We start from the raw sequence: 22,215 nt of genomic DNA on the forward strand, positions 1-22,215 counted from the left end.
ACCCCGCGTTCGCTTTTCTGTGTTCGGACAAATAATGACGACCGCGCCAAAGTGTTAAAGGCGAGGCAAGTGGTGGGGTCTCAGGTGCAGAGCTTGCAGTGGGGGAAGAGATGTCTCCCGAGAAGCGGGATCAGAGACGTCAGCGCAGGATTTAAGCCCACCTGTCACCCCGGGAGGCAGGCTGATGCAGAGTGAAGTACCTGGGCGGTTCCAATTCCAGGTACTTAACTTCCAGCCTCAGTTTCATCTCCTGTGAAAAGGAGCCCGATGATAAGATACTCCTAAAGTTCGGGGGCGTAGAAGTAACGCTGAGAGAGTAACCAACGCAAGCAAAAATGTCATTCCCCTTCTTCCCTCCTCAATCCCCTCTCAGTGCGGAGGAGGAACCCGAGGCCCAGAGGGGCGGTGTACCTTGCCCAAGGTCACACGGTGGTGGGACTAAGCCTCAATCGAGTCCGGCTGACCCCGCTTTCCTGGCTCCGGGGACAACCTCCTCCCCCGTCCAGCCTGCCTGGCCCGAGTCACAGTTCGTCTAACCCCACCGCCCGCACGCCCGCGGTACCCAGCGGTTTGCCACGTGGTTGCAGAGCGGGACCGCAGTCGATTATCCGTAAAATGGAGACAGTGGTAATTCCCGCTCGGCAGGTCGTCATTAAGTCGTAAAACCTCAGCAGGAAGCCGGCGGGTGTCAGGCGTCACTATCTGACCGCCCCGTGGCCTTGGAAGAACTGATTCAGGCCCCCGCCTCCCCGCACAGGAGGACCCTGAGGAAGAGCGGGAGAACGCGCTACCCACGTGGGTCTGGGAAGTTAGGGGGAGCGCGGGGACTCCCGGGGCAACGCTCGGCCGGGGTCCTGGTAGGATGGAGTTTGTGAGAAAGCGCTACTAAGTGCGATACTACAGCAGGCCACGCACGACAGGGGCACCCAAGCCCTCGGGGCGCTGGCCCCGGGCCCCCACCCACCGGACACCAGCTGCGCGGGTACGCGGGCGCGGCGCGGGTCCGCGAGAGGCAGCGAGTGGGCGGGGCCGGCGGCACTCCGGGTGTGCGGCTGGTCGGCCGGCGGAGGGCGGGGCCTCGCGGCGCGGTCTGGGGGCGGGGCGAGCCCGGGTGCCTGCAGAGGCGGCCTTGGTGCTGGGCGAGCGCGCGCGGACCGTACAGCGGCCGCCGAGCGGCCATGGGCCCGCTGGGCCCCGGGCGCCGCGCAGCGCGAGCACCGGCCTAGAGCCAGGTGGGTGGACCTGGGCCGGGGGTGGGGGCGGACGTGGGCCTCCGGGGGTCCTGGGGAACCTGAACCCCGGCTGGACTGGGGGCCGGGAGTCGCGAGCCGCCCGGCCGACCTGGGCGGTCCCGCCGGGCGACCCCTGCTCAGGGCCCGGGAGAGAGTGTGTCTTCCCAAACCAACTCCCGACCGTCTCGGCCGAAGCCCCGGCCTCTGCCCTGGGGAGAGAGCGCGGAGAGCTTGTCCTTTCCATCCAGACCTGGGGGACTGGCCCTTCCGGCCTCGGGAGGAGGGTGCGTGCGGGGGAGGGCCGGGCACCAGCCTCCAGCCCGAGCCGACCGTCCTGCCATCAGATTTGTTTACACGTTTCCCGCATTGCTCGGCCCCACCTTCCATGCCCCGTGACTCAGAGCACACGGGGCCCGCCTTGCGAGTGAGGGGAGAGGGGGGCAGGTTCAGGCGTCCTGATCTTTGGGTTCCGAGGCCAAACAGGGCGCCTGCCCCCATGAGGGGGACGCAGGGATTCCGTGTTGCTCAGATGAGGGAATGGCAGTGAGCCATTACTGCTTCCTAAGCATGAGCTACTAAGCATGAGCTTCCTAAGCTACTCCAGCTTTCTCCCTAACTACTCCCGGAGTGACCTTGTTCAGGTCATCCCCGCTGAGTCTCTGTTCATTGGTAAAGTAGAGATGACAGTAACTGCTTTCAACGGTGATTGTGGGACGCCTGGGTGGCTCAGTGGTTGAGCATCTGCCTTTGGCTCAGGTCATGATCCCGGGGTCTTGGGATCGAATCCCGCATCCGGCTCCCTGCATGGAGCCTGCTTCTCCCTCTGCCTGTGTCTCTGCTTTTCTCTCCGTGTCTCTCATGAATGAATAAGTAAAATCTTAAAAAGAAAAAAGTGAATTGTGAGGATCGCTCGAATTCATATTTAGTGAGTGAATTGGGGTGATGGGCTGGTTCAGATCCCAAAGTGCCCTCACCTGGGTTCTTCCCCTCCCACTGATTTCTGTTGTGAATTGGGGTCCAATTGACTATTTGTTTTTCAGAATTGAAGCTGCAAGATGGCTGACCAGGACCCTGGGGCTATTAGCCCCCTCCAACAAATGGTGGCCTCAGGAACTGGGGCTGTGGTCACCTCCCTCTTCAGTAAGATCTGGGGAGGTGTGAGACGGGTAGCTGGGGGCTGGGGAAGACCCGAGATTAGACTTGGCCCTGGAGGAGGGCTCGGGGATGGGGTCCTGAAAGGAGCCTTCAGACCTGCCCTCCTCCTCCAGTGACACCCCTGGACGTGGTGAAAGTACGCCTGCAGTCTCAGCGCCCCTCGATGGCCAGTGGTGAGTGCCTGACCCTGAAGCCAACATGGGAGGTGCATGGGCAAAATGGATCTTCCAGAGATGGGGTCCCTGGGACAGGTAGGTGGCTCTTCTGACTTAAGGGACTGCCTTGTATTTTAGAGCTGATGCCTCCCTCCAGACTCTGGAGCCTCCCCTACGCCAAATGTGAGTTCCCCTAGTCATAGGGGGCTTGTCATGGTCCGGGGGAGGGAGGGTCCTAGTCTCCCCAGGGGACCTGAGGGCTCCACAGCCCTAGAACACACTTTCAGGTCAAATTCGTGAGCAAGAACGTCCACCCAGGGATCACTGCCTCTGCCGGCCCCTAGGGATGGGGCTCAACACCTTCCTGCAGGGTTCCAGAGCACTTTTGTCCTAATGCCCCCTCCCCTTCCCCAGTGCCCTCCTCTCTCCAATCCACAGGGAAGTGCCTCCTATACTGCAATGGTGTTCTGGAACCCCTGTACTTGTGTCCAAATGGTGCCCGCTGTGCCACCTGGTTTCAGGACCCTACCCGCTTCACTGGCACCATGGTGAGGAGCAGCTGTGCCTTCAGCTGGGTCTCTAGGCGTTCCTGAGGGATTCACATTGGTCAGACGGCAGACCTGGGAAAGAACAGGTGGTGCAGCGGAAGTAGGGGTGGTCCATTCGGTTTGGGAAGGGCTTTCCTGAGGCAGTGCTTCTGTCTGTGAAGTTTTGAAGGGTGAGAAGGAATCTGCTTGGAGGTAAATGAGAGATTGCATGCGTGCAGCCTGAGGGTCTCCTGCCTCTCAGCGGGACCCAGGGCTGTGGGCAGAGATGAGAGCATCAGGTTAGGGCCAAGTCTGGGTTAGCCCCATCACAGAGCTTAATCATGTTCCTCTTTCCTCCCTTGGGCTGGTGTCCGCGTGGCCAGGACGCTTTTGTGAAGATCGTGAGGCACGAGGGCACCAGGACCCTGTGGAGTGGCCTCCCAGCCACCTTGTGAGTATCTGGGTCCTGCGTATTGCTTTTCCCTGCTGAGATGCTCTGACCCTTTATTCTCCTGTGGGCTGGCCGGGGCAGGGGAGGCCTGGGAGGTTGAGAGCCTTTGGGAGTCTCCGCTGACATCGGTTCACACTTTCAGGGTGATGACTGTGCCGGCCACTGCTATCTACTTCACTGCATATGACCAACTCAAGACCTTTCTTTGTGGTCGAGCCCTGACTTCTGACCTCTACGCACCCATGGTGGCTGGTGCCCTAGCCCGCTGTGAGCATAGCCCTGGGCCCTGGATCTCTCTGACTCCCAGCCGTGCTTGAGCCTAGTCCTGGCTTCCAGTTCTGATATCTGGCAGCTGGCGGGTAGAGGGATCTCTTGGGCCCCTGGATCCTGGGAAAGCTGCCGATGGGACCTGTGAGCTGACCCTGCCCGCTGTTCCTCCTAGTGGGCACCGTGACTGTGATCAGCCCCTTGGAGCTGGTGCGGACAAAGCTGCAGGCCCAGCATGTGTCCTACCGGGAGCTGGGCGCCTGTGTCCGAGCAGCTGTGGCTCAGGGTGGCTGGCGCTCGCTATGGCTGGGCTGGGGCCCCACTGCCCTTCGGGATGTGCCCTTTTCAGGTAGGAATCAGGTGCAGCGGGTGGGGTAGGGGAGCCTCTGGATGACACACAAGGTCTATGGTTAAGTCCCGATTTTACTATTATTGACTTTAAAGTTACCTTTCTTGGCCTTGACTATTATGTGAAATGGGCCCAGCAGGCAGGGTAGTCACCCAGGTTTATCAGGAGAAGATTCCTGTAGAGGGCACGTTACAGAAACTGGCACACAGCAGGCAGTCCTCATTACCAGGAGGGAGGGGTTGTCACATTGTGTGGTAGTGGAAAATGGGAGGTTTGGGACCACCCCATTGCCCCCTCAACTCTAATGAGTGTACCTCTGCGTTCCCCCAAGCCCTGTACTGGTTCAACTATGAGCTGGTGAAAAGCTGGTTGAGTGGGCTCAGGCCAAAAGACCAGACATCCGTGGGCATGAGCTTTGTGGCTGGCGGCATCTCAGGGACGGTGAGTTGATCAGGGAGTAGGGCTGGTAGCTGTGTCCTTGGGAGGCCTGAGGGTTGTTAGAGGTACTCAAGAGAAGAGTGCTGGAGTAGCAGCACATCAGCTGCCTGTCAAGCAGCATGCTCGCCCTCCCCAGGGAAGCCCTAGCTAAGGTTGGCAGAGCTTGGCTGGATGCAGGGTATGGGGTTTGGGGAATGGAGACAAGCTCTCTCCCCACTGCACCAGGTGGCGGCCATCCTGACTCTACCCTTCGACGTGGTGAAGACTCAACGCCAGGTCGCGCTGGGAGCGGTGGAGGCTGTGAGAGGTAAGGTTCTGGCTAGTATGGGGCCGGGTGGGGGGTGGGTGGGGGCCCAAGTGGGGTCTTACTGGGCCATGCCTCATATTTGCAGTGACGCCCCCACGAGCCGACTCCACCTGGCTGCTGCTGCGGAGGATCAGGGCTGAGTCAGGCACCAGGGGGCTCTTTGCAGGTAAACCTGTGTGTGTGTGCGCACGTGTGTGAGTGCGTGTGTCCCCAAGTTCAGGAAGGATCGGGGCTTCCCCTGGGGCCCTGACTTCTGACCCTCCTGCCCCTTCTCATTGCAGGCTTTCTCCCAAGGATCATCAAGGCCGCCCCTTCCTGTGCCATCATGATCAGCACGTATGAGTTCGGCAAAAGCTTCTTCCAGCGGCTCAACAGAGAACAGCCTCTGGGCCCTTAGAAGGAGATGGGACAAGGACTCCATCTTTTCCATGGATTGGGACGGGTGGTGGGCGGAAGGAGACTGAGCCAAGTGCCTTGTCCTCAGCACTGAGGGAAGGGGCCTCATTTCCCTTCCCCCTCAACTCTGAGCCCCAGGGGTAGGGGGCTACCCCTCTAGGCCTGCTCAGACCCCCCAAAAACAGCTTTCTTCCTGCCATTTCACATTCCCAAGCCCCAAGGATAATCACTATTCCACCCCCACCCCCACCCCAAGTTGAAGACCAAATCTACCTGACCCCTCCCTTCCCACTGTTTTCCTGTGTGTTTGCTGTAGCTGGGTCTGCTCCCAGGAGCCACAAAACCCTGGGCCTGGTGTAGTCTGTACCCATTCCTGTTAATTCCTGGAATCTAAAGATGATGAACTTCTCTCCAGTGCCTGTGACTGCAGGGTGTTTTGGGGGCGGGGAGGCAAGTGGGACTTGGTGAGTGATTTGCACAAAGGAGGCCTGGAAGGGACCTTGATGTTGGCTTTGACTACCCAGGTGGTACCCATATAGAGGACCCCCCCCCCCCCCAGCTTAGTGCCTGGTCAGGGTGAGGACCCAGAGTTAAAGGGGCAACAAGTAGTGTTAGGGCCAGGGTGGGGGGTGGTGAGATCTAGCCCCAAGGGCATACTTTGATAGAGGTTGCTTCTTTGGGTCTCAACTTTGGGCCAAAGCTGAATTGCTCAGGATGATGGATTATCTTCAAAGCTAAATTGCTCAGGGCCCTTCTAGGGCTTGTCTCCTCCTCCATCCTGACCCCAAGATGTTCAGGGTCTTCTCTGCTGGCGCTAAGCAAATTAAGAGTATCTGGTTAAGTGGGGCATTTACATGTCTTGGTCCTGCCCTGGACAGTCACTTCATACCAAAGCCACCCACTTCTGGGATCATTCTGACTGGTCTGCTCCTGTGGGCACACACCCATTCTGTCTGCCAGCACCTCCGTGCTCCTGGGTCCAGCACTGGCTCTATTGAGTTGTGCCACCTGAGGACAGTGCCCAGTCCCGGCCCCCCCTACAGACAAAGTTGCCCTCAGTCTTCTGGTTTTTATTTGCCTGTTCCCATCAGAGCCCCTGCCCCGGGGGCTGAGGGGGGAGGACTCCAGGGAATATACAGGGCAGACTGGAGAGGCAGGGGGTTGGGGCGCTGAGGCTGGACCACCAGCTCCTGAGGAGGGTGGTGGGGATGAGCGAAGATGAGTCCCACAGGAAGCCAGCCAGGTGCCAGGGCCACCAGAAGAATGGGACAAGCTTTCCCAAGGGCTCCCTGTGGCTGTGGTACCCCTGCGTCCTGGCCCAACTGGCTTCCCTTTGCAGCTCCTGCTCCCTTGGGCAGAAAGTTAAAATGGGCAAGAAGCAAAGGGTGCCTTTCGCAAGAGACCCGTGGCTGGGTGGGCAGCGTTCTCTGGAAGAGTGGCCTGGATTGGGGAACTCTGAGGAAAGGCAGCAGGTGTCTGCGCCCCTGGCAGGTGGGGCTGGCGCTGCCCACGCCGCTCCTCAGCTGGGACTCAGTGCCGGGCTGCCCTCAGGACTGTCGCTCACCAGGCACTCGTTGGATTTGAAGCTCGCCAGGGACTTGCAGCTGGGGATGGAGGCCAGGGAGCCGCAGAGGCCCAGCATGGAGGGCGTGGGGTCCTTCCCTGGGGAGAGAGGGCGGGTGAGGCCGAGCCAACCGGTCTGGCTGCGTGTGAGCTGGGGCGGGGGGGTTTGCAGGCGAAGGTAGTGGAGGGGTAGCCCCCTCACCCCTGGAAAGTTTTCCTCATTTCTGGAGCATTTGCCATTTTCAATTAAACCCCGATAAGCATCTGCCCATGCCATGCACAGTGCCGGGGACACTGTATTGTAATCGTCAGTTTATGTCTCTGTCTCCCCCTGAGGTTCATCCTCTCTGTCTGTTTATTAAACACACGGTGAGCACTTGTTCCGTTCCAAGCACTGGGGATACAGAGAACGGACGAGACACAGTCCCTGCCCTCACGGAGCTCACAGTCTGGGGGGGGAGACAGACACACAGACAATCACAAACACAGTGTGGTGGGGTTCCACGTCCATAGCCTGCCTTGTCTCAAAGAAGATCTAAAGTCATCCAGTACAGTGTGGTGTTTAGAAAGAAAAGGCGGAAGTCCAGGCACCAGGAAAACTAGGGTAGGGAACCAAGGTGAAGCCAGGGGAGGGCAACACAAAATGCATGCGTTGAAGTCCTGGACATTCGCTTGAAGGGAGCCACTAATTTGGCTCTGAGCTTCCTGGCAGCCAAAGAAAAGGGGGAAACAAGGGTCAGGCAAGCGGTTCACAGAATGCATGAGACAAGAGCAAATCAGTTAGGCAGAGAATTCCCCGAGAATGTGTGAGCCCCTTGAGGATATCATGATGGCAAAAAGCCATTGAACCCCCACCATATGCCACACTAGAATCAGCATCCCCATTTTGCAGACAAGAAGGGCTCAGCAAGGTGAACTGATTGACCAAGCTCACACAACCAGAGGAGGTGCAGCTGGGATTTGCACTGGGGTCTGCTGAGCACCCCAAACCAAGCTCTTAAGTGCTGTGCTAAGCTCTCTGGAAAGGCTGAATGAAGGAAGGAATTGGCCATAGTCTGACCGCAGGCCCCAAGGCTTGGCTTCAGCCCTTCTTGGATGAATGTTAGGTGTGGAATGGGGAGCTCACCGATGGGGCCCCAGGGCTCCTCGTCCCGTTTGCCCTCTCCCAGGCGCTGGGAGTCTGAGCTCAGACTGGCTTCAGCTGACAGCGGCTCCGTGCTCATGAAACTGTGTCTGTGGCAGAGCAGAGGGCTAGTGTGTGGGCAGAGGCCTACAGCCCACCCCCTCCCACGCCCCCTGCCAGTGCCCCTCTTCCCCAGTAAGGGCCAACACGAAGGCCCAAGCTGAGCCAGGCCGAGGCTTACCTCCGGTAGAGCTTGGGATTGTTGGCACCCTCTGCCCCATTCAGCGTTCCCAGGGATGGCCATTGGTTGACCAGGGGCGTGGTGAGGTCTTTGGAACCCTGGGCCAGGGGAACGTGGTCACCGGGGATCAGACCTGTCCTGGGATGGGGAGGAGGGGTCAGGCCTGACTAGAAGAGGGAACAGAAGTGGGGAAGGGGGGTCTCGGCAAGGGGTGGGGGCCGGGGTTATGAATGAAATCTGAAGAAATGGGGACAGAATGTTGAGAACCAGTAGGGCAGATCCTGGGAATCAGTGGAGGGTACTGAGGGTCAGAGTGTGCTCACGTTGGGGGTTGGAGGGAATAAATAGGATGTTGTGGGAGCAAGTCAGTGATAGAGTAGGTAGAGAATAGAATGGGAATCCTGAAGGGTAATGGAGTATCTTGGGGGATCATGCTGGGAGGTCACAGGATGATTAAGAGGTTTAGGGAGAGAGCTATCAGAGAGATGATTAGTGGGGTTAGGGGTCACTGTGGGATGATGGTCAGTGGTTATAGATCAGAGAGGGAATAAAGCGATCATGTCGAACGTTGCTGAGTAATATTTGAGGTCCTTAGGAGTAATGGGGTCGCAGCAGTAACGTTCTGTAGCCATGCTAGTTGATAAAGTGGGGAGCCGGTTTTGCCTGGGGCGGGTGTCCCTGGATCTTATGTTGAGGGTAACTTAGTTCCCTGGGGAGGGAGGGGGTCTCGGGGTGGAGGTGAAGGGATCAGTGGTTGGATGCTGGCGGTTGGTTGCGCTGGCTGCTGTTATCGAGAAAGGTGATGTTAGAGTCAGTGGGGGCGATGTGGTCGGGGAGGCCGGGACGGGGGCAGGGCGGCGGCGGCGGCGCTCACAGCTGCTCCTGCAGCTCCAGGATCACGCCTTCCAGCTCCCGCTTCTCGCGCTGGTTCTGCGCCGCCGCCTCCTCCAGCTGCAGCTGCAGCCGCCGGTTCTCCGCCTCCAGGTCCTTCAGCTGCGACTCGCGCAGGCGCACCAGCTCCTCCAGGTAGCCCTGCGGGGCGCCGGCTCAGCCCGGGCGGCCGGACCACGGGGTCCCAGCGGCCGCCCGCCCGCTCCCCGGGTCCCGCTCCCCCGCCGCGCATCACGCACCTTCTGCGCGTAGACGATGCGGAACTTCTGTTCCATCTTGTGCCATTTGCTGTACCAGCTGTCCTCGTCGGTGACGAGCGGCAGGTACGGGTGCTCGGGCGAGTTGTCCTCGCTCGTACTGCTCTCGGCGCTGTGCCGCTCCTCCTCGTCCGTCAGGTAGTCGTAGCTTGGGGGAACGAGTAGTGGGCACGGCCCGCCCCGCCGGCGCGCGCCTCCCGGGGCCGCCCCCCCCCCCCCCCCCGCCCGGCCACACCGCGCTGCTCACCTCTGGGTGAACTTTAGGTAGGGTGTGTAATCGATGACCACGGGGGTCTTCCCGTCCAGCACTTCGCCCTTTAGGCAGAAGCTGCAGTGGGGGCCGGGGGAGAACCGCAGGGTTGGGGCGGGTACGAGCGGATGGGAGTGTGGACGTTCTTGGCTAAACTCCCGCCGCGGCCGCCGCCACCCAGTCCCAACCTGAAGTCTATGGCGCTCAGTCCGATCAGCATCCCGGTGAGGACGGTGGCTTCCTCCCGAAGCATGATGGCTCCTGAGTCGTAGAAACGCCTGCGGGGGATGAGGGAGTGAGAGGGGGTCCCGCTCGAGGAGCTGATGGTGCAGCATCCTCCCAGGGAGGCCCCACCCCTCGGGATTTCGCGCGTTGGCTTCCTACAAACCTGTCCCAGAGAGGGAGGTACCTCTCTCCTGCTCGCCCCGCAGGTGTAGATCTTGTCTTTCCCTCAGAGTGGTGCCCACTGTGTCTCCCATGTATTAGATCGTGTGTTCCCCAAGAATACTCTCCTCCATCCTCTGAACTACCCCTTTCCCACCGAGTATGAGGTCATCCCGGTCCGTAAAGTCAGGAAACAAGTTCTAATCATTAGTGCCTGGCATATAGTAGGTGCTCAAAAATATGTTGATGTGAACTCTGAAATGTGAGGACAGACTAGAGATAGAATGGGACAACCATCAGGTTGTACGTGACCACGGAGTTCGGGACGGGGGTATGGGGAGCAGGGGAGACACATGCCCCGGACTGTACTCAGTTTCAAACACATCCTGCCTGTGAACCTGCACCTGAGACCCAGTCTCTGCAAACCCACAGTGCGGGGACTGAAGCTCTGCACACTGGGACTCTAATCCATGGGTGGCAAGTACAGACTTCTTGTCACTGTTTGGGGAGTAGGTAGGGCTCTGTGTTACAGGTCATGGAACGATGCCAAGAGGTAAAATGATACCATAGTTGAGGCTTGTTCAGAGGTGTGTCTAAGGTTAGAGCTGTGCATGACATCAGTACTGTGGAGTGATGGGAAAGAATGAATTTGACTTGGAAGAAATGGTGGTGGTGCTAAAGGTGTGTCCTGGGACCAAAAGCTCAGCGGCCAGAGGAGGGGGGGAAGGGAGCTAGCAGTGCATGCTGGGAGTTGTAGTCCAGGTACCAGAGGTTGCTCCAGGAATTTAAGGCTCAAACATGTTTAGGCAGGGAAGTGCACACTGGGCCTGTGGTCTGAGCTGACTAAGAGGGCCTGACCTGGTGGTCCGGGTGTCCCGCAGAGCTGTGGTGATGTATTCCGACATTCGCTTCTCCATCAGTGCCACCCGGATCCATGCCCGGCCCTGGAAAGACACTCTACTTGTACACCACTGGGTGGTTGCTCTTCTACCCGGTGCTGGTAGGCAGACTTGAAGAACAAGGAGCAGGCTACACACCCACCCACCCATCCACCCCACCCCAGCTCCCTGCAACCAACAGCTACCCTGGCCCTGTCCACCCAGGCCCCTCACCTTGGCTCGGGCAGTGCTGATGTTCTCCATGTTCTCAATGCTGCTCACACAGTTGTTGGGCACTTTGCTGCAGGCCAGCCGGATATAGTCCCAGAAGCCCCGCTGCCCGTCTGAGCTGAACCAGCTCACCGGACCTGCTGGGGCACAGGCTGAGCCAGGGCAGGGAGGGGGCTCAGCAAAACCAGGGAGTTTGCAGAGGGTCCGTGTAATGGGGTATGTACACACATGCATAAGTATAAGCAGCCACGCCCACCCACAGTTCCTACCTTTTTTTTTTTTTTTCTTAAGATTTTATTTATTCATGGGAGAGATAGAGAGAGAGGCAGAGACACAGGCAGAGGGAGAAGCAGGCTCCACACAGGGAGCCCGACATGGGACTAGATCCCGGGTCTCCAGGATCACACCCAGGGCTGAAGGCAGGGCTAAACCACTAAGCCACCAGGGCTGCCCCACAGTTCCTATCCTTAAACGTGTACACACGTATGCATGTACACCAGGGACACACTGGCATGGAACTGCACACCTGCTGGTGGGGCTTGTGGGCACCCACTGTATGTGGCCAGAACACTCCCTCCCCTTTTCCCAGCTGTGTGCATGGCCCAGCCATATGGGGGGCCAGGGTCAATGATGGGGTACAGAAGGCCATGAGGTAGATCAGCGTGGGTAGCTGGAAGCTAAAGGCTGGGAGTTGGGAGGGCTGGACAATGAGGGACAAGGAGCCAGACCTACCTTTGAAACGGTGGCTGAGGATCTGCTCTAAGATGGCTGCAAAATTCACAAACTCCTCGGATGAGTCATCGATGGGCTCCGCTGTATATTTCTCCAGCAGCGTTTTCACTGAGAACCTGGTAGGGGTGGGGAAAGGGGGCAGTTGGATGTCCAGTGAGATGAGGGTAATGGTGGTAGAGGAGGGGTGTTAAGCAAAGAGAGGGATCGAAGGGCAGAGAAGAGTTCATGAAGAGCATGGGCGTGGTGGGGAGGCAAAGGAAAAGAAGATAAGAGACAGGGGAGGTATGCAGTGACTGCAGAGATACTGTGACATGCGAGTGATACTGATTGACAAATAGGTGACAAGAGGTGATGGCCAGAGAGAGGAAGCTTCAGGAATAAGGCATGCGAGGAGACAGGACAATAGGTAGGAAGATGAGGCACCTAGAGTCGGGGTGGGGGTGCTGTCCCTGAGCCCCTTCCTTGCCCATGCTTTGGAGTTACATTTTTGATGTGTGTGGATTGGGGGTCACCTAGAAATTAGAAAGTGGGTTTGTGCCCCTGCCCTGAGCTGTCTTCTGCTACTGCTAGAACAAACTTCAGTCCCTTCTGGGGGGGTCACCTGTGCCAGGGCATGTGAGTTGAAGCTGAGCACATGGAGCGTGGGCATGCAGGGGTGGCCAGGTGGGCTCTTAGCACCCGGATGCCCCCCTTCCCCCCTTTCCTTCCTAGCTTGATCGCCCACACACCAGCTGCCCAGAACCAGGCAGTGCAGAGCGGGGCTGGGGCGGGGTGTGTGTGTGTGTGTGTGTGTGTGTGCGTGCGCGCGCAGGGTGTGGGTCTGACACACGCTCTGGGTGGGAGGGGGCATTTGCAGCATATCTCTGGAAGGGATCTTTGGGGCCCAGACACCTGGCTTCTCAGAGAGGAAGGGAACCAAGGGAAGCCAATGGGGCTGAGAACTGGAGCTCAGCAGCCCTCATCCCTCTCTGCATCCTGCTTGGGGCCTCAGCTACCTCTGCAGTCCCTACCTCTGCAATCTCCACCTGCTGTCCCTGCAGTGGGGTAGGGCAGAAATGAGGACTTAGCTCCCAACATCCCATTATTGCCCTTTTGTGGGTGGCAGGGCAGGAGTGGGGTATCCAGGGATATGAGGGCTGCTTGGAACTGTCCTTCCCCGCCTAAGCTTATCAAGCCCTGTAATGTGCCAAGCACTGTAGTTTGCATGTATTACTCATCCATCCTTACAACAGCTCTGGGAAGTAGGTCCTCTTATCACCCCCATTTTACAGATAAGGTTAACCTAGGGTTCAAGAGGTTGACTGACCTGGTCAGAGTCACACAGTTTGTGAGGAGTCAAGTACGTATGTCTGATTCTAAAGCCCTTGCTCTTTCTGCTACATCTTGTGGCTTCCTGCTGGCTGTCACAATTACCAAGGCCTGGGAGCAGCCCCTGCCTCCTCTGCCTTCCACTCTGCAGGCTCCAGCCCTTAAGCACTGGCCTCTGAGGGTCTCAGGCCAATGGCAGAACTGAGCCAACAGACATCCCTCCCTTCTCTTTGGGCTTAGAGCTGGTCTGGCCTGAAATCAGAGCCAGGTCAGTTTTGGGGTTGTAGTAGGGGGAGGCAGCCTGGTGGACTCAAATCCTGTTTCCTTGTGATACCCTTGTGGTCTTGGCCAAGTTATTTAATCTCTCTGAGGTCCAAACAGGAATAATAGTACCTGCCCCAGACTCCAGGAAGGACTAGGAGAAGGGGCGTGTGTAGAGGAGATTGGGCAGGGGTGGCAAGGAACTGGGCCGTTAATGGGAAGGTTGGCCCTGCCAGGAGGAGTCCGGTTTGGGGCATTAGCTGAGCCTAATTATGCAGCACACACCACCCTCCTTGATATTTTCTGGTCATCTGGGTCAGCCCTCAGTGGGGGCCTGGGGCTGGTTTCAGCATGGCAGCCATCTGCCATCTTTCCTCAGGGGTGCTGCTGAACTGGCCATCGCCCCCGGGAGCCCCATGGTGTGCTCCCTGTTAGGAGGTGCAGTGGCTGCTGCAGGTTACCATGGAGACAGGGAGGCCAGGGCCCAGGGGAGCCCTTGGCCTGCTAAAGGGAACTGTTCTGGGAGCTGGAGGCGAACCACATGATGGTGATGAGGTGGCAGAGGCCTGAGGGGTTTCTGCCTTTGTCATGCTCCCAATCCCCCCTAAAACTCTATCCCTCACACCCCGGCTCTACACCTACTTCCAATCCACCAGAACCTCTGCTTCTCCAGCCTAGGCCAAAGGGAGCTCCCCTCGTTCCCCATACACAGGGGAAGGCAGGCAAGAGAAAGAAGCACCTTCTTCTTAGGGACAGGAAAGGTATCATCAGGACAGGGCTAGTTCTGTGTGCCAGGCACTGGGCTAGGCTCCTCCATGAATTATGCCATCGCTATTCCTTGGCGTGGCTGTTACATCTACAGTGGGAATGATGAGGCACCCAAGGCCCAGAGTGGTTAGGAGAATTCCCCATGGTTGCACAGCTAATAACTGATGAAGTAAGAGCTTGAGCCTAGGATGCTCTGGCCCCAAAGGCAGAAACCTTTGTTTTATACCACACTGGCAGGGTTTGAGGGGTGAGGGTGGAGGCATTGGTCTGTACTTTGGGCCAGATGGGCCAATGCTACACTCATTCCTTCTATAACATCCCAGGCATTTTTACAGAGGTCTGATGTGAATAGCTCTGTGCCAGGGACTAGGATATAATGGTGTGAGACAGATGCTGTATGGTTGGGTGTGTGCTCGGGAACCTGGAAGGAGCTGTGGGAGGCAGGAGCCAGGGTATCAGGTAAGTGCTGATTCCTGGGGGAAGGAGCAGGGCCGAGGCCTGTGTGTGGGCAGGTAGGGGTGGCAAAGCAGGGCAGCTGAGCCCTGCACCTGGAGCACCTTGCCCTCAGAGGTGGCTTGGGGTTGGGGGAGTTGCAGATGGAGAAGGCAGCTAGCAGGGGGTCCTAGAGGGAGAGAGGAGGGCAGGTGAAGCTGAGGGACAGTGGCTCAGCAGCTGGCCGCCCCTGGCTCAAGCAGGGAGGGTGAGTCACTGCGGGGCTGAGGTGGGAAGGTTCCCTTCCTGGGCCCCCCAAAGCAGATGAATCTTCCCAATACTGCGACAGCCCCACCCTCAGGGACCAGTGGCCCTGCCCTCCCCATCTCCTCCCCTGAACCCAGGAGACCTAGGCTTCTGCAGGCAGACCCAGTCCTTCCCATGCAGGCACAGTGCCCCTCACCTTGCCCGGGTGCATTCAGGGGCTTTGCCCACACCCCAACTTGACCCTGCCACAGGCTGCAGCTGCCCAGAGATGGAGGAGGGCACCATCTCTGCTCCCTGACTTGAGCATAGGAAATTTTCTCAGGAAAGCCCCACCCCGGAGAGGCCAGGCTGACAGTGAGGGTATGCTTGGAGGGCCATCACGCGGCCACCCGGCCACCCGTCAGTTCTTTCTGCCCACCCCGCCCCCGCCCCCAGCAAGGGAGCCAGCCATCCCACCCCCTCCCCCTCACACAATGTCACTTCCTGGTGTTCACAGGAAGCTGCAGTGCCAATTAAACACCCCTCACCCCCCAGGCCCCGGGCTGGGCATAGGCCTTACTTGGCCTAGAAGGGTAGGGACCAGACCTCCAAAGCCCCTCCTGGTCTGGGCCTGAGGGACAGCCGATGCGCTCCTCTTAACTCTGCTTCCTCCCTTTCCTCCGCGGCTGCCGTGCATCCTCCGGCCGGCACGCTCAGTCCATATTTCCGCAGCCCGGCCCGACGCCTCTCCCTGACCACCCCCCCGCCAGCGGCGCCCACCTGCACACGGTGATCAGGTTCCTACGCTCCACGGCCACATTGCGGGAAGAAGCTTTCTTGGAGGACAGCCCCAGAGCCATGGTGGTCTGGACAAAGCTCGCTTCCATCCAGATGTGCGGCCACTGCTGCCGCCACCAGCTGCCCCCCACCCCGCCTGGCGCCCCGGCCCCCTCCCCGCCGGATCACGGCTGGGCCCTGTGCCCGCCGGGGCCCCTGGATCCCTGCACGGCCATCCCCCTGCCGCTGCTCCCGCTGCCCGGCCCCCCGGCACCCTCCCCCGGCGACGATTCCAGAGCAAAACAAGGCCGGGGAGGGAGCTCTCCGAGGTGCTGAGCCGGGGCCCGTCACCCCCTCCCTTAGCCGCCCGCCCCCCTCGGCGGGTGACGTCAGGGCCCTCGGGCCCCGCCCCTGGCAGGCCGGCCACCAATCCGCAGAGGATGCAGAATTTGGGGGTGGGGGCTGGGGCCCGAGGGAGGGCGGAGGGGGTCCCCGGAAGAGGCAGCGATTGGAAGGAGTAAGAGGGGGCATCTGGCCTGTTCTCCACTCCCACACTCAGGGCTGGGGACCCCTTGCCTCGCGTCTCTGAGTTCTGACGACTGAACTCCCTGTTTCTGACCCGTGATGGGTGTTGTCTCAGTTTTCCTCCTGCTGCCAGGGAAAGGAGGTCCTCACCCTCATCCCAGCCCCGCCTCCCCACCCCTCAGTTAAGGCATTCTCCGCGAGACCCGGCCAAGTCTATGTCCAGAGAGCACAGGTGGCCCTTCGTGCCAACCTAGGAGGCCAAGGAGCAGTGGAGACTCTGTACCTGGCGTTTGACTTGCCAGCGCCAATGGATGGATTCAGCTGCTCCGGGGGGGCGGGGGGGGATGGGAATCCAGAATAGGCTGTAGGAGCCCAGCGTCTGGAACTACTTAGGACAGGGAGACTAGCCTGGCAGCTCCCGGCGGGGGCTCTGTGGAGGATCCCAGTAGTAGGGCTGGTGTCCACAGTGGTGCCAGGGCACTGCTTTCTCTCAGAGTCCTACCCCCTCACATCATCCCCAGGGTAGCTGGCTTGAGGGTTAACCTTATGGCTGCCAGCATCGCTGCATGGTGCCATCAAATCTCTCAACAAGGCTAGGAGGGCCCCCAAAGCTGATTGCATCTTTTAGGGGAAGGTGGAAGAAATGGATTAATAGTCTGGCTTTCCTGTCACCCTTTGCCTTGCAGTTGTTCTCTTATCCCTGCTCTCACCTGCTCTGTTTCTCTATTCAATCTGTTCTCTTTCACACACTGAAATTCCCAGCTCCCACAGAAATCTTTCTGTGTTGATTAAGAGAAGGTCCACCCAATTTCCCTCTCTGGCTTTTGGAATGTTCATCCTAGGGGACATGTCTTCACATAGATTTAGATGTGCACCAACATCTGAATATGATCAGCAGGCAGGGACCCTCTGTTAGCACAAACAGAGGAGGAAGAGAAAAGAAGGCTATATAAGTTCACAACCCTGATCTGACTCCCTGGAGGCAGGGGGAAGGTCCTACCTCCCAGTGCAGATCTCATGCCCACTCAACCTCAGCCTCAATTCTTGGCTTCTAGGATCTCGGATTTGGTCTTTTCCATTCCTCCTTTGCTCTTTCCCTTTTATCTCACTTCTAGAAGCCACCCCCCTTTTTAAAGATTTTATTTATTTATTCATGAGAGACACACAGAGAGAGGCAGAGACACAGGCAGAGGGAGAAGCAGGCTCCATGCAGGGAGCCTGACGTGGGACTCGATCCCATAACCCCAGGATTGCTCCCCAAGCCTAAGGCAGAAGCTCAACCACTGAACCACTCAGGTGTCCCTATTTCTTAGATCTTTAAAGTGATGACACAGGTGTTTGTTTTGCAAATATTCTTTAAGCTGCAAATAGTGTTTTATATGCTTTTTTGTACATATAACATATCCTGAAATTGAAAATCAAAAGACCATCAAGATTGGCATCGGCTATGTATCTAGAGGCAGGAGGATGATAAGAGGGGCTTCTAGGGATGCCCGGGTAGCTCAGCGGTTGAATGTCTGCCTTCAGCTTAGGGCATGATCCCGGGATTCCAGGATTGAGTCCCACATCCAGCTCCCTGAAGTGAGCCTGCTTCTCCCTCTGCCTATGCCTCTGCTTCTCTCTCTCTCTCTCTCTGCCTCTCATGAATAAATAAATAAAATCTTAAAAAAGGAAAAAAGATATAAGAAATAGAAAGTTGCCAAGAACTCAGGGCTTCCCATATACTTCTCCCAGATCTCATCTCCATCCATACCCCCAGGAGATAACCACTATCTTGACCTTTATGATAATTATGTCCTTGCTTTTCTTAATAGTTTTATCACCCATGTGTCTATCAAAAAAAGTATAAAAATAAACATAAAAAATAAAAAAAGTACATATAGTTTAGGGGCGCCTGGGTGGCTCAGCTGGTTAAGCATCTGACCTTGGCTCAGGTCATGATCCAGGGCCCTGGGAACGAGCCCTGAGCTCCACGTCGGGTGCTCTGCTCAGCAGAGAGTCTCCTTCTCCTTCTCCCTCTGCCTGATGCTCCTCTTGCTTGTGGGCTCTCTCTGTCAAATAAATAAAATATTTAAAATAATATCTAACTTAATGTTTCTTTATTAAAAGAAAACTCTTTCTATATTATTCTTGTTATTCTTTCTATATTATTTTCCTTGTATACTATTCCAATATATGTCAATACTACAGTTAATCTATTCTATCACTGAGGGTAACTTTGTGTATCTGATAGAACCTAATAAGAAAAATAGAAGTCACATTATGTATTTCAGATAGAGGAGATTTATTTTTTAAAAAGAGATTTTATTTATATATTCATGAGAGACACAGAGAGAAATGCAGAGGGAGAAGCAGGCTCCCTGTGGGGAGCCCAATGCGGGACTTAGTCCCAGGACCCCACCATCACGACCTGAGCCAAAGGCAGACACTCAAACACTGAGCCACCCAGATACCCCATATAGAGGAGCTTTAATATGAGGAATTGGTTACACAGGAGTTAGAAGACTAAAAGCAAAAGGATAAAGAGAACACTAAGATTGTATGGAACTAGTAACTAAATGAAGCAGCAAGGGCTGTAGGAACAAAAGAGAAGAGATAAGATTACTACATCAAGGAGTCCAGGTAGAGCCCTACTGAGTTGGAGCTTCAGATTCATCAACAGGGTTGCTGCTCATTCCTGAGAGGAGTCATCTACAAAGCTCGTTCTTGGCATGCAGAAAGAAGCTGAAGGCTGAAGTCAACTTCCAACAATAGAGCAACTCTGAACAATACCAGAAAAATGGGAAGATAGTGTCTTCTCCCTTCTTCCTGCCTTCCATCCATCTCTAGTGTCTCCTATTAGCAGAACCTAACAGAAATCTGGGTAGTAATGGAGTCTGGAAAACAAGTTTGCAGAGTCCTAGTCCCACCCAGCATCAGACAGCAGAGACACAAAGGATGGATTTGGAGCAGAAAGGCAAGAAATTAATAACTGCTGTCTGTCTACCTCTTTTCCTGTTCAACATTTACACACATCTTTCTACATATATTTGAACAGTAACAAACTTCATGACTTTGCCTAGCAAGACACATGAAGGTACAAATGAAGGTGCTCTGGTGCCCTCCCCCAAAAGTGGAACTGCAAAGTCTCTACAGTAACACTATCCATTTCTGGGTGATGTTAATACCTCTCCTAGTTCAGCCACATTTCCTCTAGAGGATACTGTAACCTAAAGACTAAAGTATAAAGTTCGCTACCAACAACAACACTTATATAAAATAACAAAGGAAAGAAAGGAGGGGGGAATCAATTAAAATAGAGAGAGGGTATATATAGTACAAAAGAAGCAAGAAAGAAAATTTCTAGGGGCACCTGGGTGGCTCAGCCAGTTAAGCTTCTGACTCTTGGTTTCAGGTCAGGTCATGATCTCAGGGTCCTAGGATCAAGCAGCAGGGAGTCTGCTTGTCTTCCTCTCCCTCTGCCCCTCCTCCTGCTCATTCTCTGTCTCTCTCTCTCTCTCTAATAAACAAATCTTTAAAAAAGAGAGAAAATACCAGTAGCTTCTAGAATCCTTATTTCTGTAACTTGTTAGAAGTTGATCATTAAGGGGCACCTGGGTGGCTCAGCAGTTGAGTGCCTGCCTTTGGCTCAGGTTGTAATCCCGAGGTTTGGGATCAAGTTCCACATCAGGCTCCTCACAGGGAGCCTTCTTCTCCCTCTGCCTATGTCTCTGGCTCTCTGTCTCTGTGCCTCTCATGAATAAATAAATACAATCTTTAAAAAATAGGGACTTCTGGATGGCTTAGGGGTTGAGCGTTTTTGCCTTTGACTCAGGGCATGATCCCAGGGTCCCGGGATTAAGTCCCACATCGGGCTTCCTCCATGGAGCCTGCTTCTCCCTCTGCCTGTGTCTCTGCCTCTCTGTGTGTGTTTCTCTCATGAATAAATAAATAAAATATTTTTAAAAATGTTTAAAAATAATTTTAAAATAAAAATAAATATAATATTTTTAAAAAGAAGTTGATCTTTATAACTCTCCTATTCCATTACTCATTTCATTTTCACTTTGCCCTTAGCCAAAACCTTGATTATTGTTTTTTAACCAAGTCAGGTGACCAAATTTTCATTCTTGATGAATCTAATCCTCAGAATTGAGTTCTTATGTTTTTTCTTTAACTGCTGCTCCTGGACATGGAAGAAGAAAGAGCCATACCAGAGAATCCCGTGGGTTCTAGACATAGTCCTCCCTACCTTCATTGTGTAGTTGCAACCCCGTATCCCTTGGTATTTGGGATAGTCACCCCAGAAAGTAACTTCCGTCTTTGCTCTGAGCCCAGGAAAGCCTTAATTGCCAGTTCAGTGGGACCACTGTTGCATCTAGTGAGAGGATTCTTCCCTTGGTTAGTCGATATTGTCCGTGTTCCTTCCACGTTCCCCAAGCCCTCGGGTACACTAGAAGAACCTCTAACTGCCAGGAAGACTGCAAATCTTTCCCTGAGAGTTCCCTCTGGCCACTGGAGCCTGCTCTACCCAAATACTGAGCAGGCTGAAAGTTCTGGGGAATGGTACTCCCATCCAGAGCAACCCTTCAGGGAATAATGGATGAGGATTGATGGTAAATACCTCAGCTCCCTCAGCCCTCACGTGGGATGGTCCTGAGGCTCAATTATTACTGGTTCCCTGAGTTTCTCAACAGAATTTTAAGCTCTCTTGGTTCACACTCTTAACTTGCTTGACAGCATATACCCTTTTATTAGCCTCCTTTCCTTCCCCATGTTACTTTCCCAGTTGCTTCCTGGTGGTTCTTAGCATCATTTCTCAAATAAAGACTTGCTTTTGAATCCTTGACTTACGGTCTACTTCTAAGGCAACTCGCCAAAATATAACTGGTATCTGAAGTGGTCCTAGGAAGCAGATCCCCAGGATAGGATTCTGGAATTAGATCACTTTCCATTCAGATGGCAATAAGGATTCCATTGTTGAGGTAAGCAGAGCCCTGATATCCACTAGAGTGCTGTACATCGTGATTAGTCTCACCATGGTGAATACAAGGATGTACTACATGTGCATATCTCTAATTTTTGAGATGTAAGAGGGAAATGATAATTATAAGGACTGTGGAGTTGGCAAGTTGTTGTTAAATGCCATCAAAGTACTAAAAGACAAAACTGAGACTCACATCAGCCAACTATCAACTCAGGGTACAGTGTAAGAGCCAGAAGGCCTCTATGGCAGCATTTAAGAAAACTCTCATCTGCAGCTTGTGCAGAGCAGACTGTGCTGAAAATCAATCCCATGATCTGATTGTGAGAACAGCCGAATTATGTGCTTAAAGACACAGCAAGTCATGACTTGGTAGAGAAGGAGTAGGACCCTCAGACCTGGTATGGGATCATCTGTCCTGGAACCCCCAGATTCTCCTGAATGCTTTGGACCAACAGAAGTGGTCTCTTCCCTTTGGTGGAGAGAGCAGCCTCTCCTTGCTTGGATACCATGAAAAGTCCTCACCTGAGGCAGGTGCCTCACAAGATGGTACCTGCCTTCTTCAAGATCTGACCCTGCCCCCCTCCATGATTCTAGACCAATAGCTATGGTCAAATGTCACCATGAACCAAGAAGGGAGTACTGTCCCAGCTATGGGAAGAAAGGGATTAGTCATCAAAAGACTTCAGGATCTGGCTAACCTGTAGCAGCAGAAATTGGGAGAACATGGTTGAGAATGGATCTTGAGAGTGCTGGACTGGGGCCAGGGGGTGGAATATAAATAAGTCTGGATAATGGAGAGTTTATTGATCTGGGATACTCTACCATGACTGAGAATTTAACATTTTAAAGGCTTGGCAATGACATCTGAAGCCAGTTGCAATATGCTACTGGCATAGATCTTCAAAGTTTAGGAAAATCTATGCATTACAGCAAATGAGGTAGAGATGCTGTAACTTCCTTGGCAGAGTACTGGGGAAGGGGTTCAAAGGCACAGAGAGGTGGGCACACCAGAACGAAATTATTATTGTATGTGACCAGAGAACCCTCTAGCCTCCTGTGTACCTCATGAACTTCCAGAGATACTTCCTTCATTAAAGTGATAAGA

General features: G+C 55.2%; 2 protein-coding genes across 14 annotated transcripts; one reads left to right on the forward strand and one right to left on the reverse strand.

The window, feature by feature from the left end:
- Positions 1-5,691, forward strand: SLC25A39 (solute carrier family 25 member 39). 5 transcript variants are annotated; one of them, XM_025986890.2, is made up of 12 exons: positions 1-982; positions 2,273-2,372; positions 2,501-2,560; positions 2,681-2,725; positions 2,957-3,090; positions 3,453-3,520; positions 3,663-3,787; positions 3,963-4,136; positions 4,468-4,577; positions 4,800-4,881; positions 4,967-5,047; positions 5,163-5,691. In XM_025986890.2, the coding sequence occupies exons 2-12, from the start codon at positions 2,288-2,290 to the stop codon at positions 5,276-5,278; spliced, it is 1,080 nt and encodes a 359-aa protein (XP_025842675.1). In that variant the 5' UTR covers positions 1-982; positions 2,273-2,287; the 3' UTR covers positions 5,279-5,691. The 5 variants fall into 5 exon arrangements, with proteins under 5 accessions (XP_025842675.1, XP_072603140.1, XP_072603141.1 ...); XM_072747039.1 differs by having other exon boundaries at positions 12-220; XM_072747040.1 differs by having other exon boundaries at positions 432-982; positions 2,981-3,090.
- A 641-nt stretch (positions 5,692-6,332) lies between these two features.
- RUNDC3A (RUN domain containing 3A) lies at positions 6,333-15,947 on the reverse strand. Of its 9 annotated transcripts, none has more exons than XM_072747035.1 (12): positions 15,884-15,947; positions 15,623-15,792; positions 11,828-11,943; positions 11,099-11,247; positions 10,845-10,930; positions 9,791-9,880; positions 9,600-9,680; positions 9,335-9,500; positions 9,079-9,236; positions 8,205-8,342; positions 7,967-8,073; positions 6,333-6,939 (listed from the first exon to the last, which is right to left on the reverse strand). In XM_072747035.1, the coding sequence occupies exons 2-12, from the start codon at positions 15,727-15,729 to the stop codon at positions 6,797-6,799; spliced, it is 1,341 nt and encodes a 446-aa protein (XP_072603136.1). In that variant the 5' UTR covers positions 15,730-15,792; positions 15,884-15,947; the 3' UTR covers positions 6,333-6,796. The 9 variants fall into 9 exon arrangements, with proteins under 9 accessions (XP_072603136.1, XP_025842619.1, XP_025842617.1 ...); XM_072747038.1 differs by lacking the exon at positions 6,333-6,939 and adding an exon at positions 7,178-7,545 and having other exon boundaries at positions 11,099-11,235; XM_072747036.1 differs by lacking the exon at positions 6,333-6,939 and adding an exon at positions 7,178-7,545 and having other exon boundaries at positions 15,884-15,917.
- Between the last annotated feature and the right edge of the window lie 6,268 nt (positions 15,948-22,215).

This window comes from Vulpes vulpes, chromosome 2 (genome assembly GCF_048418805.1).
Source record: "Vulpes vulpes isolate BD-2025 chromosome 2, VulVul3, whole genome shotgun sequence".
NCBI classification, from domain to species: domain Eukaryota; kingdom Metazoa; phylum Chordata; class Mammalia; order Carnivora; family Canidae; genus Vulpes; species Vulpes vulpes.

What these genes read in the sequence shown, in the direction of transcription:
- SLC25A39 (XM_025986890.2), top strand. Translation starts at nt 2,288, where the DNA reads ATGGCTGACCAGGACCCTGGGGCTATTAGCCCCCTCCAACAAATGGTG. An exon ending in CCCGCTTCACTGGCACCATG is followed by an intron (nt 3,091 to 3,452) that starts GTGAGGAGCAGC and finishes CCGCGTGGCCAG; the next exon opens with GACGCTTTTGTGAAGATCGT. An exon ending in CACCAGGGGGCTCTTTGCAG is followed by an intron (nt 5,048 to 5,162) that starts GTAAACCTGTGT and finishes TTCTCATTGCAG; the next exon opens with GCTTTCTCCCAAGGATCATC.
- RUNDC3A (XM_072747035.1), bottom strand. Translation starts at nt 15,729, where the DNA reads ATGGAAGCGAGCTTTGTCCAGACCACCATGGCTCTGGGGCTGTCCTCC. An exon ending in CTGAGCGCCATAGACTTCAG is followed by an intron (nt 9,681 to 9,790) that starts GTTGGGACTGGG and finishes CCCCCACTGCAG; the next exon opens with CTTCTGCCTAAAGGGCGAAG. An exon ending in GCATCGTCTACGCGCAGAAG is followed by an intron (nt 9,237 to 9,334) that starts GTGCGTGATGCG and finishes GGCGCCCCGCAG; the next exon opens with GGCTACCTGGAGGAGCTGGT.